We start from the raw sequence: 18,918 nt of genomic DNA, 5'->3' as shown, positions 1-18,918 counted from the left end.
ACAATGAGTGGGAGTTAGGAGTTGAAAGCAGCCTCAAAAAAAATACTGCAGTCAGCAAAAGTACACAGTGAGTACAGAAAGTAATCAGAAGAAAAGAAAAACTTGTCTGTGCATTCATGCTAGTTTCACTGGTACCTTAATGTTTTTGTTTGAAAATAATTTAAAGGCATGCCAGTACAGAATAATTAGCAGCTAATTTAAAGTCTAATATTTCTTGAGCACAATATTGTGGAATCGGTACAAATAAGGCAAGAGCTAGCTTCTTAGCCAATCAGGTTTAAAGTATGAACAGTAGGTCTGACCCTGTTACTAGGCAAACCTAAGCAGTTGCCTAAGATGCCAGAATTGGAGAAATAGTAATACTAGCAGTAGAGCAGCATAGCTAGAAGGGTGGATCCTCACACTGCCAGCAACAAAAGTACTTGAGTGGGAAAGATGGGGTGCCAAAATCACTTTTTAAAGTAGAAGATTTATTTTAGATAATAATATGATGGAACATAAAAACAGATTGAAGAAGATAGCCCTGCCTTTGCATTTTGAGATGACACTGAAAAAGAATTCTTCATGTAGCAAAGAACAGCAAGTATAAAATATTCAGTTCAGTTACTTGCTATTTATCTTCTTTGTTGTTGTTTCTGGTTATACCTTAATTTCTTTTCTAAAAGATCACACTTGATTGATGCAGTAACATGATTCAGCCTACGTGCATTTTTCATGCTTGTAAGTTGTGCTGGTGTCAAATCGCCCAAAAAGGAGGAATTGATTTGGGATTAGTTTTGAAGACTTGGCTGATTAACAGAGATCAGAAGATAGAGCATGTCTGTGGAAACCCATATGAGCATGTAGGTTTTAACAGCTCTTTAGGGAGCTAGTTAATGAAAGAATCACTACAAAAGCTCAGCTATGCAAAAAAGAACATTTTCATATATCACTCTGAGTATAAGTCACCAGTGGAAGCCTGTTCATAATTTCTATTTACATATCACTAAAATTGCTGGATGCCATAAGATAATTTTCTGTCTTCTGCCAGTGCTGCTTAGATGCTTCCTCTGTCACAATTCAGGCAAAGGAGCCCAGAATAGGCTTAAAGCTTTTCCAGGGTCCATTTATTTTATCTATTTATTTTCTTTTACTGTTTTTCTGAGGAATATAATTGTCTGTTCTTTTTGTGAAGGAAGTACTGACACATTCAGGGGCTTCAGTTTTCACTGGACTAGTATTAATGTGATTCATGTTCTTGTCATCTTTATCGTCTCTGCAAATCAATGCCTTTCACTTAAGGAAGCTTTGGGTTTCATTTTGATTATGCCATTTTTCTCTCTGGTCTCTCTCTTGGTGCAGTGTCTATGAGCAGGACCGAAATGTACTGCGGAGGAAAGAGTGGGAAAGAAGGAATCAGGAAGCACTTCAGAATGAAATTGAGGATAATGCAGATTATCCCCTTTTCAGCGAACCATATAAGGTACATGATTTTTGGTTTGTTATTTTCATGGCAAACCTTGGGTCATTATGAGTTAGGTTAAAACAAAAAGATGGATTAAATAGGTTCAAGCAAATGCATTAACACCCTCAACACCAAAATGCATAGCAATTTTCAACCAATGCTAATATAAGAAGTCATTTATGTATATTTTAAAATTCATTCAGCAACACAGGAGTCATAGTCAAGATATAAGACATTTAGAAAAACATTCTTTCAGCCCTAAACAAAAATAAAATTTCTGGAATCTTCCACCTAAGCTGTGTAGATAAAAATAATACTTTCAAAGCAGTTGAGTTTCAATTAGTACACAGATTTTTCAGTAACGCACATAGAAGCTTTTTTACTAAAATGCATTAAAAATGGGCTCAGCACATTTAAGCACAGGACTTCCCTGCATGTTCAGCTCATGTAATGCAACAGTAAAATCTGACTTTTAATTTTTTTTTCAAGCTCTGTGCTGATGCTGTCATTAGCGAATGGCAACTGCAAATAATGGGAGAACTTATCGCTTCCTATTTAGGAAGCGTTTAGTGCCATAATTCTATATTTAGTGCATGGTGCTTAGTGTGATTCTACAAGGAGCATGTACATTTTATAGAATTGTGCTTAGCACCAGTGTGCAACATATAACTTAGGTTTAGGCATTTAGGCCAGCTAAAACCAGGCCTAAATACCTGCCCCTAAGTTATGCGTGCTTAAGGGCATATTCTAAAACAACGTGCCTAACTTTTAGAAATATGCCCAATCTGCCTCAGGCCACGCCTTCTGTTCAAATTCACATACTGCAACTGGTGCATACATTTTACAGAATCGCGCGTTCTGAGTTGTGTGTGTAACTTTTAATTAGTCCCAATTAGTGTCAATTATGAGGTGTTAATTGCCAATTAGGCCAATTAAGTTGTATGCATACTTTGGCTACGCGTATATATGTCCATGCACAACTTTAGGCACCATATAAAGAATTGGGGGAGTTAGTGTGAACTAATGAGAACATGTTAGCTGAATAACTCTTGCATACTCATTCCTCACCCCTAACATACACCTTCCAAAAAATATTTTTTGAAATAATGCATGGTTATCACATAAAATAGGGGAACATAATGCAGAATGCTTTAATGCATTAGTTCTTAATGCCCTTTAGCTAAAGGGTCCCATAATTTTTTTCATTCAATCTGTAGTCCTTGATTTTTTGAAAATCTGAATATCTAAGCCCTGAAGCTACAAATTTAACCCAATTAGTTTGAGATGAGATCTTGAGGAAGGAAGGGTATTTATGTGCTGATCAGTTGTTCTGAGTTATTATCCAGATAAACTTTTAAAATCTTTGAACCTGTATTGCATTCACAGCACTACTAGGTATTTCTTTCTTTTTTTGGGGGGGGGAGGGGGGTATTAGATAATTCAGTCAGTCAGTAGTTAAATTTGTAGGATCTTCTTTTAAATTTATATTTCATAAGAATTATTATTGATTACACATCTTGAAAGCTCATCATGCTTTGTTATTCTCACTATTTTAGTTAAATACAGCACTACACAGCTAATTCTTAGCTATGATGGATCAGACTGTATGAATTGAACATAAATAACTAAAGATTGGAATTTGGAGGAGGGTAAATAGTGGAGTACTGCAGGGATCTGTACTGGGACCCAGGGCCAGTTTTAGACATGCTGGGGCCGTAGGCAGAAATTAAGGAGGGGGACTTTGATCCCCTCTTCTCCATGTTCCCTCCCTCTAATCTTCTGACATTACTATCACAAATAAAAACAATGTTAAATTACTTCTTCACACACAAAACACAGACAGAGCTTTACCAAATACAGAACTGAGAACTCAAAGACATTAAACTCAGCAAGAGAAATAAAAACAGATATGCACTTTTTGTACTGAACACACAGGGGTCCTGGACCCAAGATCTCCTAAAATTAGTCACCTCTCTTGCTGGTACGGTTCCCAAAGCCCTGCCAGTTGAAGACCACCTCCTCTGGTCTGGAAGCCAGAAATCTCCAAGCTCTGCAGCTAGCAGAAGTATTACCAAGCTGCCACCAGATGCAGGGCTTGGAGAATTCTGACTAATGGGCTCATTGAAGAGGTCTTCAGCTGACAGGGCTTTGGAATTCCCAATCAACTTAGTTATTTTTATTTTGCATCAGGCAAGGGGCATGGGGGAAGGCAGGAAGAAAATTTGATGCTCAGGGCTGTGGACTCAGTCCACCCAAGAGGAAACAGGAAGTTGAGTCATTGGGGGTGGACCACGATAGAAGGAAAGCAGGGAGGAAGCCACAGGCAGTGCTTCAGAATTGCTTCCACGGTCAGTTTGTCAGCGGGATAGGGAAGGCGAGGGCAATGTCAGACTGGAGAAGGCATGCCAGTCCACGGGGGCCTCAAGAGCTGTGGAACCCAGAGCAATTGCCCTGTTTGCCCTCCCCTGGCGCTATTTAACATATTATTGAATGACCTGGAAATTGGAATGACGAGTTAGGTGATTACATTTGTAGATGACACTAAACTGTTTAAAGTTGTTAAAATGCATGCGGACTCTGAAAAAGAGCAGGCAGACCTTTGGAAATTGAAAGACTGGGCATCCAAATGGCGGATGAAATTTAATGTGGACTGTGAAAGCTGGCTATTGCCCTGAGGATCCCAGCCAGTTAAACTCTTTAGCCCTGTAGCCTTAGTGTCATCAAACCAGACTCTCTAGTTCTTTGAACAAACTTCTTTAAAAACTTAATGCAAAGAATTAACACTTACAGTGCTGATAATCTCAAGGCAGTACTTAACAGAATCTTCACACTCAACCAGCAGATCCTATACACAGGGAAGCTGGGAATATACTCACATACCTTGTGGGGGATAACACTGTGCGCCAGACTTAGTTACTGAACCTAAGCTGTATTTGGCTCTCAGGATTAAAGGGTAAAACCTGGTGAGGGGACAATATTTGTCCTAAGCTTTCCTACAGCCATGTGCTGCCAACAAAATAGATTCTGTTCTCTTACAGAGGCTGAAGATAAGGCAGGCTCCAGCTACAGGCAGCAGCCAAACCACTGGGAGCAGTCGAGCACCTTCAGAGCTTGAATCCTTAGAACACTCTCAGTTTACACATCTTAAAACAAGCACCTTAGATACATTTCTCATACCAGAAACTGCTCACATGAAATGGGGCAGAACATGGACAAATGCAAAGTGATTCACATTGGGAAGAATAACCTAAATAATAGCAGGTGCTAGGGTCCACTGTAGGGGTCAGTGCCCAAGAAAAAAAACTCTAGGTGTCATCGTAGACAATACACGGAAACCTTCTGCTCAATGTGCGCCAGCAGTCAAAAATGCAAACAAGATGCTAGGAATTAATAGAAAATGGATGGTAAATCAGACTAAGAACATTATAATACTTCTATATAGCTCCGTTGTACAACCTCATCTTGAGTATTGCATTCAATTCTGGTCACCGTATTTCAAAAAAGATATATCGTAATTTGAAAAGGTTCAGAGAAGAGTGACCAAGATGATAAAGGAGGATGGAACTCCTCTCGTATGAGGAAAGACTAAAGAGGTTAGGACACTCTTCATCTTAGAAAAGAGACGGCTGATGGGAAATATGATTGAAGTCTACAAAATCCTGAGTGGTATAGGATGGGTACAAGTGAATTGATTTTTTATTCTATCAAAAATTATCAAGACTAGGGAACACTAGATAAAATTACAGGAGTAATAGGAGTAAATATTTTTTCACTCAGAGAATAGTTAAGCTCTGGAATGCATTGCCAGAGGATGTAATGTAATGTAATGTAATGTAATTTATTTCTTATATACCGCTACATCCGTTAGGTTCTAAGCGGTTTACAGAAAATATACATTAAGATTAGAAATAAGAAAGGTACTTGATAACAGCAGTTAAAATAGATGGGTTTAAAAAAGATTTGGATAAGCTCCTGGAGAAAAAGTCCATAATCTGCTATTGAGACAGACATAGGAGAAGTCACTGCTTGTCTTGGGATCAGTAGCATACAATGTTGCTACTATTTGGTTTTTAGTTAGGTACATGTGACCTGGATTGGCCACTGTGGAAACAGGATACTGGGCTAGATGGATCATTGATCTGACCCAGTACGGCTTTTCTTCTGTTCTTTGATTTGTCTTTGAGTCAACCACCCAATTGTTGAGTCTCTGGATGCCAAATCATTCAGCATATTTTGGCCCATTAAAGTCAATGATGAAAACAATTTTGAACTCAGACAATAGGATTTTCCATTCATTTTTAATCAAGCTTTCATAAAACACACAGCAGGTATCTGCCACAAGCACAATACCACTTTAAAATATCAAGCGTGGCATTAAGACCCTCCCAGAACCAACAAAGGACTAAAGGACACTGTGATATAGTGAGCGAGGGAGAACCAAGAGCCCAGACAAAGTACAGCCACAGAGCGGGTTCAGAGGAAATGAAAACAATACTTTATTAAAATTGCCTGTTATGAGTGTTCCTTTGCAAAGTCCTCCCATGATCCTGCACCTGCAGGCAATAACATACAATATGGTAGTCAACAATAATCACCAGTCTGCCTCCAGCCGCCCAAGAATATAGTTCTTCAAGGTCCCAAGTTAAACTTAGCCTACCTGGCTGTCACGATTGCAGTTCACAGACACAGGCTAGACACATATGCACTGGGCCATTGCTGATTTTCTCTGGCCCCCCTTACCCTAGCTGTGCCCTGAATTTTTATACTTTCTGGACCATGCTCTACTGGCTTCACCCCTTTTGTGTCACTTCCCTCAAGTGCAGGACTTTAAGTTTTAAAGTGGTTCTGACTCTGTAAGGAAGTCTATGGGACGCAGCCACTTCCTCTCAAACACTAACAGTGATATGAAGATTCCAAAACACTGCAAGGGGGAGAAAGCAGTCAAAGAGTAAAACTGAAGCCACCCCTTCTGCCCCCCAAGCTCTGGTAGAAGGGCAGTGCAGCAGGTAGAACCCAAAATATTGGGAGAATGATAAAATGAAACCAACATTGTTTGGAAGGCTCCAAAGTACTAGAAAAGTGGCAAAGTAGTACTAACATTGTCAGGAAAATCCCAAGGCACTAAGAGAAGGGCAGAATAGCACCAATATTACCAGGTTCATAGACAGTAATGCGGAAGACAAAGGTGCACGCTGACAACTGAGCGCAAGACGGAGGCGCGCGCTGAAGAAAAAGACTGTTTTTAGGGGCTGCGACGGGGGGTATTGTTGGGGAGCCCCCCCACTTTACTTAATACATATCGCGGCGGAGTTGTGGGGGGTTTGGGGGGTTGTAACCCCCCACATTTTAGTGAAAATGTAACTTTTTCCCTAAAAACAGGGAAAAAGTTAAGTTTTCAATAAAATGTGGGGGGTTACAACCCCCAAACCCCCCACAACGCGGCGCGATCTGTATTAAGTAAAGTGGGGGATTCCCCACCCACACCTCCCGTCGTAGCCCCTAAAAACAGTCTTTTTCTTCGGCGTGCACCTCCGTGCTGCGCTCAGTTGTCTGCTCGCGCCTTTGTCCCGGCGCACTTTTGACCTGACACCATATTACCATGCAGATCCCAAAGCACCACCAAAGGGCTACAACATCAACATTGGCAGGAAAATGCCAAAGCACTGGAAGAGAAGCACAGGAATACCAATAGTGGCAGGAAAACCCCAAATTTTCAGAGGTCGTCAGGGTATTTTTTTTTTTATTAGCGGTGGGGGGAGGGGGAATGAACATATTTGAGGGATGCATAAAGTGCCTGATTCTGTATAGGACGCCCAGTCTCAGCAGTCATTTAAGCGGCTTTTGAGAATTGCACACAGGCGTTCTTTATAGAATCACATCTGTACGTTATAGAATCATGCCTGTCCTAACAGACAGACGCCTAACCCCGCCTAACCACCCCGATTCTCTTACTGGCATCCATGTCACAGGCACCAGTTAGAGAATCATGTTGCTGCTGAGTTGATCGTGGCAAGGCAATCTCCCTCCCACGATCAGCTCAGTGACAATTGGGTAGCAGAAGAGATGCCAATTCCCTCCTGCCACCCCCTCAAAGCATCTGCCAGCAGGAGGAGTGGCCAATTCCTCCTACCAGAACTCCCCTGAAACACCCCCCACCCAACTTCAATAGGCAGGAGTGATACCCACTCCCTCCTGCCAGAACTCCCCCCCAAATACCCTCCCCACCCAACCGCAATAGGCAGGAGGTATGCCCATTCGCTCCTGCCAGACCACCCTCCTGAACCCTCCACCCACCCAACTACGATAGACAGGATAGATGCCCACTTCATCCTGCCAGAATATCCCCAAAACCCCCACAAGCACCATAGGCAGGAGGGATACCCACTCCCTCCTGCCAAAACACTCCCCCCACCTGGCGACTGACTCACCCTCCCCCCACTTTCCAACCTCCCCACACCTGCTGACCCCACCCCCCTGTTGATCCCCCATGGGAGGGGTTTAGGTATCTGGCCAAATGGAGTATTAGACCCCTCCCAGTGCATCCCAGAATGCACTAGGAAGGAGGTCTAAGACTCTGGTTGGCCCAGGTGCCTAAGGCCCCTCCAATGAGCCAATCGGGGCCTTAGGTTCCCCCTGGTGCATCCCAGAATGCACCAGGAAGGGGAAGGCCCGCCATTTTCCAGTGGCAGGCCTGCCGGCCGGAGGGTGTATACCTCCCTCTGGCCAGACCTTCTGTTTACAAGGTACGGGGGGAGTTGGGGGGGTGGTCTCCTCTTTAGGGGAATTGCCAGGTGGGTGGGGGGGGCTCAGCTGGTGGAGGGGTGGTCACTGGGTTTGTGGGGGGGTCAGTCAGTCACCGGGTGGAGGGTGTTTCAGGGGGGTATTCAGGCAGAACGGACTGGGCATCCCTCCTGCCTAACACGGTTGGGTGGGGGTGTTTCAGGGGGGTATTCAGGCAGAACGGACTGGGCATCCCTCCTTCCTATAGTGCAGGGGTTGGGAACTCCGGTCCTCGAGAGCCGTATTCCAGTCGGGTTTTCAGGATTTCCCCAATGAATATGCATTGAAAGCAGTGTATGCAAATAGATCTCATGCTTATTCATTGGGGAAATCCTGAAAACCCAACAGGAATATGGCTCTCGAGGACCGGAGTTCCCTACCCCTGCTATAGTGGTTGGGGGGGGTGGGGTGTTTCGGGGGTATTCTGGCAGAACAGACTGGGCATCCCTCCTGCCTAACACGGTTGGGTGGGGATGTTTGGAGGAAGTGTTCTGGCAGGAAGGAGTAGGCATCCCTCCTGCTGCCCAACTTCACGAGGGGCAAGTTCCCTGCAGTGGTCACTCAGCTGATTGAAGCAGTGAGATTTCTTTGCTGCAATCAGCATAGCAGCCACATTTATTTGAAATGTAGACCAGCTTTTTGTTGGCTTACATTTCAGGTGCCTATTGCAGCCCTACAGAGATGTGTAGGGCAGCCTAAGCTTGCCCAAGGCCATTTTCAGGTGAAACCAAGCCAACGCCTAGCCTTGGGTGAGCTTAAGCATCCCTAAGCATCTTCCTCAATCGCAACAGATGCCTACGGTGTAGACAGCCTGCCTCAGGGTGGGGTTTTTTTAAACAAGGTGTAGAAGATGGTAAAGTGAGGTAAACTGGAAACATCCACAATGGCAAATCACCCCACTTCTGAGTGTCCAGTAAGGAGAGAGATTTAGAGGGTCTCAAACACCCACTCAATTCCACATCGACTGTGTAGTACACACGCTTAGCGGGTAATGTATATTCTTGACCCTTATTTTCACCTCCTCATTGATGTCTTGCTTAACACTTATTGTTTCATAGTTCAATGAACCAATTCAAATAAAACATCACAACAAAAAATTGTTTTCACTAGCCTGCCCCGACGGGACCCGTTTCACCACAAAAAAGCTTTCTCAAGGGTTCTTATGGAGCTCTGCACAATACAAAGAAAATGTGTTCAAATCCATTATTACATGCATCATACACACCCTTAAAGTGTGTTGAGGCTTCCTACTGATTTTACAATTACAATAAAATCATTATTAAATTAATTAAAAATGTTGGATATAAAGTCAGCAAATATATATTATATGATCAAAAACTTCTTAATTAATTATTATACAATTTAAATATAATTCGATTTAATAAACTTATTCTGAATACCATTTTCAATCATTTTCATCTATATGTTTTAAAACAGTGTTTTTCAACCTTTTTACACCTATGGACCGGCAGAAATAAAATAATTATTCTGTGGACCGGCATCGGTCCGTGGACCGGCGGTTGAAGAACACTGGGCTAAGTCGTGGGCCAGACCCCGCCCATCTCTACCCAATCTCCACTCCAGACCCCGCCCCCATAATAGTACTAATTGCACCTTGCACGTCCCGTGCCTCATCTGGAAGCCTTCCCTCTGATGTTGCAACGTCAGAGAGAAGGCTTCCGGTTCAGGCGCAGGATGCCCGTGGCTTTGTGCACGGAATCAGTTAGGAAGAGGGAGCTGGCTCAAAGGTAACGCCGCATCGATCGCACCGTGGACCGGCGGTTGAAGAACACTGTTTTGGGCCTGATGCACGTGCTGGCCCTGTGGACCAGCAGGAAATTTCTGTGGACCGGCACTGGTCCATAGACTGGTGGTTAAAGAACACTGTTTTAAAAGACTATTATTAGTCAAACTATTTACAAAACGTGCACAAAATATCCATTTAATCATAGTTAATCTCACTTATTTCAAATCCTCCCAAAACATTCAATTAAACTTTTTTACAAATTGAATTCATCCTAAATTAATACATATATATTATCCTTAATTCACTAGACTGAATAGTACATGAGAAAAATATTGGTACATGTTGAGTTCATGCTTAATTGATATATCCTTATTTCTTTACTTACTCAATCAAAAGCACAAATATGCATAGAAAGCACTAATATTAGAGCAGTGGTCCCCAACCTTTTTGATGCCAAGGACCGCTTTCAGAGAAGCAAATTTTTCCAGGAACTGGTAAGGGGGAGGGGGAGGATTTGATGTGGGTTTGTAGGACAGTTTTATACACAACCTTACATTAACAAAATAAATAAAAAAGGCTTTTCCTCTCTCTTTTAGGTCCTAGTTCATGTTTGCTGTCTAACACCAGCTCTAGCAGAATACACATTTCAAATCTGACATATTGTAATCACAAAATAGAAAATAAAATTATTTTTTCTACCTTTTGTTGTCTGGTCATTTTGTTTTTCGATCATTTTGGTCCCACTTTCTCTTTCTGCTTTTTCTCTATCTTCTACCAATTCTCTTTCCAGTGTCTGCTGTCCATTTTTTTCTCCTCTTCTTTACTGTTCCATTCCTTCCTTATGCCTGTTTCCAACGTATTTATTTTTCCCTTTCAGCTTTCTTAACTTTTTCTTTTCATTTTTGCCTCTGTCTATTCAAATCTTGCCCTCTCTCACCCTTCTTCTTTTTAAATTTTCAGCTACCTCTCAATTCTCCATCTTCTTTCAGTCCCTAGCTCTCACATTTCCCATCTCACTCTTTTGCCAGCCTCCTATTTTCTTCTTTCTACTCCCCATTACCACAGTTCTACCACTGTACTCACTGTTCATCTCACTTTTGACCTCATCCACATGGCTCACCGCTTTCAGAACCCCCCTCTGTCTCTCTCCACTGGTCAGGCTATATCTCCCTTTCCCTTTCTCTCCATCCCCTAACATCCCCAGCTCTCTTCCCTCCTGCCCTCCCATGGGTCCATCTCTTCTTCTCTCCCCATGATACAACATTTTGCTCCAGCTCTTTTCTGTTCTTCTTCCCTCTCCCCTTGATGCCGAACAATGAGATGGATGAAAAATAAAAGATGCTGCAATTCTCTGTCACTTCCATGCCCAGGCCCAACAGCTCCCTTCCTCCCTTCCACCCCAGATCCAACTTCTCTCCCTTTCTCTTTACTGCCCCCATCCCATCTCTCCTATTGCCTTCCTGCCTTCCTCCCCCAGGTCCATTTCTCCCTTTATTTACCAACAGTTCTCACTTCAAGTATCTTTTTCCCTCTTCCTCCACGCCACCCCAGGTCCAATTTATTTCCCTTCAGACCATTGCCCACCATATAACTCTCTCTGTCCTCTGTTTCTGGCCCTGTAAGCTCTCTCCCCAATCTGCACATTCTTAATTAATACTCCCCTTCGTACTTAAAAAAACCCAAACAGTCCAGGAGGCTTCAGCCTCGGCCCAGCACGTTCTGACTCTTCTCTTCACACCGGTCTGATGTCGCCCTCACCTTCCATCACGCTGAAAAACTGCCAGCCTCGGAATTGATTCAGTAAAGTTGCCTGTAGCTCCCGTTCCTGCTTTCCGTCTGCTGCGGTCCACCCAGACAGAAACTGGAAGTTGCAGGCAACGTTACTGAATCACTGCCGAGGCTGGCAGTTTTTCAGCGTGACAGAAAGTATGGATGCATGATAATTTGAGATACAGGAAAGTCTGCGCACGATGAGTTCCCAGAAAGCTTACTGATCTGCACAAGGAACAGTGTGTGGAGGTTGTGACCCAGTTTCTGAGATGGTATGAAGAAGAGCCAAATATTCAGGAGAGAACTGTCACTGGTGATAAGACATGGGTGCAAAATCAAAGCATGATGAAGTAAAGGAAGCGGTGCTCACCTGGCTTCGGGAGCAGATGAAAATCTTCTTCCCTGCAGGAATGCTGAAGCTAAACGATACAACAAATGCGTCATCTTGCATGGGGACTATGTGGAAAAGTGATATGTTCAATTGCTCACAGTTACTTCTATTAAAGCCATTAAATGTATTTTGCCTTTACTGTTTGATTTACCAAGTTTATTATAACTTTCTATCTCGCTCATTATGATAAAAACCTTCTCAGTGGCTTACAATTCTAAAATAAAAATTTTAAAAGGGGAGTGTCATTGTAATTAGACTAGACAGTGAGGTTAGACAATAGATATACTTTCATTTTTAAGATAAAGAAGAGGGGAAAGGGTAGAACATAAGGTTCTGTGCTTGTCTTCCTGTTTTCATAATTCCAAGATTCATAATTCAAAGATTCATTGAAAAGCGTTATCAAAAAGAAAAGCTCAATTTTAAATTGTCCCAAATTAGTTTAGAGCCGGGGTGTATATATATATGTTTTTTGGGGGGTTTTAGAAGAGAATTCCAAAGAGTAGGACCTCAAACTAAAAATGAAGAATTATGCATATGCTCATGAACTACTTCTCTATCCCCCCCCCCCTTTATATGAAGCTGCATTAGTGTTTTCTATCACTGCAGCGGTAAAAGTTCTGATACTCATAGAATTCCTATGTGTTGGAGCTTTTACCGCTGTGGCCAGTGATAAAAATCACAGTTTCATATAACGGGGAGATGGAAGGGGTGTTAATGCTGAAGAAAAAATAAGTGATCGAATTGAACAAATAACCTTAATTTGAAAAAAGAACGTTGAATAATTTGAGTCACTATGAGCTTTGAATGTGAATTTAGAATCTAGTATTACTACTAAATTTTGTACCGAGTTGGAACAGAAATATTATTTAATTGAATATGAAGTGGCAAATTAATTTTCTCTTTCTAGCTGAATAATATCATTTTTTATTTTTCTGGATTTAACTTAAGTTTGTATTGTGTCAACCATGCAGTAATATTAATCAATTTGTTATTAATTTTCTGGATTTCTGCAATGGAACATGTGTCTAGGCAGGAGTGCCCAAAAGGTCGATCGTGATCGACCAGTAGATCGCAATGGTAACGCGATAGACTCGCATTGCCTTTGCATTCCGCCTGTTCCCTGACACCACAACAGGCCAGCAGCGACAGCAGAAGCACCGGGCACACCAGCCTGGCTGGCCCGGAACTTCCTCTCCGATGTCAGAATTGACGTTGGGGGGTGGGAAGGCTGGTGGTTTCCTGTCGTCGGGAAACAGGGAAAGCTCGGCAGCAACGGAGGCTTGGGGGCCTGCTCCCACATGATGGCCCCGGCGGTGGCATGGGGAGAAAGAAAGGACAGACAGAGAGAAAGAAAGGGAGACAGAAAGACAGGGAGGCAGAACAGGGACAGGGAGACAGAAAGAAAGAAAGGGGAACAGAGAGACAGATAGACAGACAGAGAGAAAGAAAAAAAGAAAGGGGGCAGGGAGGCAGAGAGAAAGAAAGGGGGCAGGGAGACAGAAAGAAAGACAGACAGAAAGAAAGGGGGTAGGGAGACAAAGAATGAAAGGGGGCAAGAAGACAGAAAGAAAGACAGAGATAGAAAGTGGGCAGGGAGACAGAAAGAAAGAAAGGGGGCAGGGAGACAAAGAAAGAAAGGGGGGCAGGGAGACAGAAAGAAAGACAGAGAGAAAGAAAGAAAGAAAGGGGGGCAGGGAGACAGAAAGAAAGACAGAGAGAAAGAAAGAAAGGGGGCAGGGAGACAGAAAGAAGGGGGGCAGGGAGACAGAAAGAAAGGGGGCAGGGAGACAAAAAGAAAGATGGAGAGAAAGAAAGGGGACAGGGAGACAAAGAAAGAAAGGGGGCAGGGAGACAAAGAATGAAATGGGGCAAGGAGACAGAAAGAAAGACAGAGAGAAAGAAAGTAGGCAGGGAGACAGAAAGAAAGAAAGGGGGCAGGGAGACAAAAAGAAAGGGGAGGGGCTGGGAGAGAGGAAGAAAAAGTTGAACTCATGGAAGGACATAAATGGTTGGGGAATGGAATGAGGTCTGGAGGAGCCAAAGTATGCAGGAGGCAGAAAGAAGGGAAGAAATATTGAATGCACAATCAGAAGAAGAAAGTGCAACCAGAGACTCATGAAATCACCAGACAACAAAGGTAGGAAAAATGATTTTATTTTCAATTTAGTGATCAAAATGTCTGTTCTGAGAATTTATATCTGTTGTCTATATTTTGCACTATGGCCCCCTTTTACTAAACCGCAGTAGCGTATTTTAGCGCAGGGAGCCTATGAGCATCAAGAGCAGCATGGGGCATTCAGCGCAGCTCCCTGCGCTATCATAGTTTAGTAAAAAGGGAGGGGGTATATTTGTCTGTTTTTGTATAGTTGTTACTGAGGTGACATTGCATATTTTAAAGTCATCTGTCTTGACCTCTTTGGAAAAAAAAACCCCAAATATAAATAATTAACATTTTTTCTGCGTACAGTGTGCTTTGTGTTTTTTTTATTTTTATTTTTATTTTATTGTTGGTATATCATTTTGACTTGGTCATTTTAAAAGTAGCTCGCAAGCCAAAAAAGTGTGGGCACCCCTGATCTAGGGTACAGAGAATTTGGATATCATCTGCATAGACATAAAAGATATTGAATAACAGAAGAGATAACAGTGAACCTTGTGGAACATCTGAATCTGATTTAAATGTAGTAGAATATGAATTTTGAAAACTTACCATATATGAACGATTTGTAAGATAAGATGTAAACCTTGTTAAAACTGTCACTTTTAACCAAATTTGATTTAACCTGTTTATTAATATTTGAGTATCTAGACAATCAAAGGCAGTCGATAGATCCAAAGATATCAATAATACTGATTTAAATTGATCAAAAGCTTTATATATTGTAGTAGTAACAGTCAAAAGTGATGTTTGTGATGCTCTCTAAATGCTGTCTGATGTGGATGGAGAACGTTAGTTTTATTAACAAAGGCCCCCTTTTTATCAAGCCGCGTTAGGGTTTTTTTTATTACCAGCCGCTGTGGTAAAAGCTCTGACACTCATAGGAATTCTTTAAGCGTCAGAGCTTTTACCACACCTGATTAAGCTATTTTAGAAAGAAAATATAAATTTGCTATTGGTCGATAGTTTGAGAGATCAGTAACTAATACCTTTGCCTCTTTAATTTTTGGTCGTAAGAGTCTGGAATTTTGCCACTAGAAAGACTATTTGTAATCACTGAAAAAAGAAATGGTGAAAGAGATTGAATTAGCTTTTTCAACAAAGAAGTTGGAAGTTGGAATAGGATCAGTGACCATTGTTGTTGTATGAAGAGCCAATACTATTTTATTTAGATCTTGCAAAGATGGTAAATTGGATTGTGAAAAAGTACCACAGACTAGGCTTCATGTTTACTGAAGTTTGTAATTGAGCTGTACCTATACTGAATGTGTTTCTAAGTTTCTGCATTTTTCCATTAAAAAAGGTAGCAAGATCCTGTGATGTAGGTAGTGAGTTAATCTGTCGATTTTTATTTATTTATTTTTTTAATAATTTGTAAGCAGTGATCGGGCCTTGTGCAGCTACATTAAAACAGAAGACAAGCACATACTGAACAAGTGAACTTATAGGCCTAGTTCTTATGGACTAGCTTGTTTATTTATTGATTTTAATTTGCACATTAGGCACTTCACAGAGCTTTAGAAATCTTGGTCTAATAATTTCCTTGCAGGCAGGTTCCTCAGCCATTTGGCAAAATACTGAGATGTCTCTGAATAAAGATAAGTAAATGACACATCCACCCACCTATCATTATGTAGAATTTCAGCTGCCCTATCCATTTAAGTCAGGGGTGTCCAACCCGCAGCCCAAGGGCCGCATGCGGCCCCGTGAAGTATTTTGTGTGGCCCCGATTGAGGGCGATGCAGTGTTTTCCTCTGCTGCCCCCGGGTGTTTACCATCTTGCCGGTCCCTCCTCTGTTCTGCTGCAGCGTTTGCACGTTTGTGTGGTCCCAGAAAATTTTTTTTCAGCCAATGCGGCCCAAGGAAGCCAAAAGGTTGGACATCCCTGATTTAAGTAGTACCACTAAACTTAAATGGATGTTAGCCATTAACAGAGATAGTTGTCAAGTTGCATTATGGCTATAATGCATTTTATTTGTACCTTATATGTGTTAGTACCATAACACACGTTTTAGTACCATAACGCACAGTATATTAAGTTAGAATGAGTTTAACACTACTGATATGCAAAGTATACAAATAACTGTAAAGCAACTCATTAATATGTAAATTCATGAATGTGGCTTGTAGTGTTCATTGTAAGCCACTTTTTCAGGGAAAAAACAGGTGCTTTGGGCAGCAAAGCTGCATCACAGTTCTCCCAGATATGTCCAAAAAAGGGCCACCATAAGGCACCGTCAGCTGTTCCCCAAACCCCTCCCCCATCACAATCCCACCCTCCAGAAGATCTCTCCCAAACTGTAGGGCCCCCACTTGAAAGACCACTCCAAATCAAGACCACCACCCATTCTGAAACCCTTCCCCAAGTGAGCACCCTATCTCCCACCCCCTTCTCAAAAGCTCCTCTGGCCTATCTTGTCAGTTCCCTGGTGTCTGGTGGGGTCAGGCAAGAGCAATTCTCAGTCACTGCTGCACATGCTGGCATAAGGTTCAAATGACAGTTGTGACTTCTAGAGGCTTCTGTGGTAAACTATGATGCAGTAAAAGGTTAACTTTTACAACAACTTAATAACTAACCCCCTAAATTTGACGCTAGCCAAATAAATTATTTTAAATATCAATCTTGAAACGTCTTCTTACTGTCACCATAATTTTATAAATAAGAAGTGAAAAGAACATTGCTTTTCAAACTTGACCTTCATTTTACAAGGAGAGTTTAGAGAGCAAAAATCAGCTGCCCCTATACATAGCATAAACTAGTCTATTAAACTGCAATAATATTTTTTTAACTAATGATAAACAGTTTGCAGTTGCCACTTGGGACAGAAAAAGTGCCTGTGTATAAAGTATGCAGCACTGCGTACATCTTGTAGTGATTAGAAGTAGTTTGCAATCAGTGATAGTGTTATTTTTTTATTATAACCCCCAACCCCATATAATTTTTTCAAATTGAGGCATATTAAGATTTTGACCAGTGTCTTGCCATATAATACACATTTTTTAATTTGTTTATTATGCTAAGACAGTTTTGCTTCAAGGACAGCATTTTCTAAGGAGAAAATATATATGCAAATAATGTTACTTTTTACCTTTTATGTTCACTTCTAAATGAATCCCAAATAGTCTTATTTTTTTGGTACTCTAGATCAGTGTTTCTCAACACGTGGTATGCGTATCCTAGGGGTACATGGGCCACCTGTTGGGGGTAAACGGCCTGGCTGCCGCCGGTGATCCTTCCCTGCCTCCCTATTTGCAAGCATGCACCAGCCCCCACCCCCAAAGCCGACCCTGCCACCAAGCCGGAGCTGACACCCTCCATTGCCCCCAACAGCAACTCCGCACAGGAACGGGCCACGTGTGTGCAGCTACTCACGCTGTACGCAGCCAGCCCACAAGCCTTCCCTCCCCCCGTCAATTCTGACATCAGAGAGAAGGTTTGTGAGCTAGCTGCATGCATTATGTCAGTCGCTACATGTTCCATCATGGCCCGTCCCTTCGCAGAGTTGCTGCTGGGAGGGGGGGGGGTGCATGTAGCATGTCGTCTCCAGCTTGGTGTCAGGGTCAGCTTCGGGGAGGGGGGTTGCAGCGGGCAGGAGGCATCCCCAGGAGTGGCTGCTTCGGCTTTGGCTTCAGCGGGGGGCAGGCATGGATCCCTGACAGTGCCAGCGGCTTCTGATCACGGGTCAGCTTCAGGGGAGGAGGAGGAGGGGGGAGGGGGCACAAACTCGACACATGGGGGCACTAACTTGGGACATAGGAGGGAGGGAATAGAAAGGGAGAATTGATGGGCATGAGTGTATGAGTGAGAGATGGTGCACATGGAGAAAGAAAGGAAAATTGAGCATAGAGAGAGAGAGGAGTGAGGTAGAGATGCTTGGGGAATAGAAGGATGAGAGGGAGAAATGTTGGATATGGTGGTGGAGAGGGAACAGAGGAATAGATTGAAGGGGATGCAAAGGGGAGGAATGTTGGATATAGTGATGGAGGGGAAAATGTGGCATTGTGCTGGAGAGAGGTATTAGAAGGAGAAATGGGCATGGGACTGGTAGGCAGTGGTGAAAAATGCTGCACATGATCCGGGGGATGAGAGAGGGAGAAATGTTGGATGTAGCAGTAGAGGGGGTGGGAAAGATGCCTGGATCTCTCAAGACAGATGGACAGTGAGAGAGAGAGAGGGAGACATATTGGCTATAGGGGTGGAGGAGAGAGGAAGAAAAGTTGGACTTGTGGAGGGACAGAGAGAAAGAGAGAGATGTTGGTTGGGGAAAGAAATGGGGTCTGGAGAAGAGGAAGTGTGCAGGAGGCAGAAATAAATAAATATTGGAAATGCAACCAGAGACTCATGAAATCACCAGACAACAAAGGTAGGAAAAATAATTTTATTTTTAATTTAGTGATCAAAATGTTTCAGTTTTGTGAATTTATATCTGCTGTCTATATTTTGGTTTATATTTGGCTATTTTTCTATAGTTATTACTGATTGCATATTTAAAGTCATCTGCCTTGATCTCTTTGAAAAAAACCCCCAAATATAAATGATAATTAACATTTTCTGTGCGTATTGTGTGCTCTGTGGTTTTTAAAAAAAAATTTTGTGGTTACCATTATGTATTAATAAGATTATATTG

General features: G+C 42.4%; 1 protein-coding gene across 1 annotated transcript in view; it reads left to right on the top strand.

The window, feature by feature from the left end:
* The first annotated feature begins 816 nt into the window (after positions 1–816).
* The window catches only part of AFF3 (AF4/FMR2 family member 3), a 568,800-nt gene continuing 550,698 nt past the window's right edge, over positions 817–18,918 (top strand). Inside the window, exons 1-2 of the mRNA XM_033950007.1 lie at positions 817–842; positions 1,342–1,462. Of these exons, the coding sequence (XP_033805898.1) occupies positions 817–842; positions 1,342–1,462 (147 nt within the window). The remainder of the gene's footprint in view (positions 843–1,341; positions 1,463–18,918) is intronic.

Source organism: Geotrypetes seraphini, chromosome 6 (genome assembly GCF_902459505.1).
Source record: "Geotrypetes seraphini chromosome 6, aGeoSer1.1, whole genome shotgun sequence".
NCBI classification, from domain to species: domain Eukaryota; kingdom Metazoa; phylum Chordata; class Amphibia; order Gymnophiona; family Dermophiidae; genus Geotrypetes; species Geotrypetes seraphini.
Note: the sequence above shows the minus strand (reverse complement) of the source record. Positions and strands in the feature narration are given on the sequence as shown.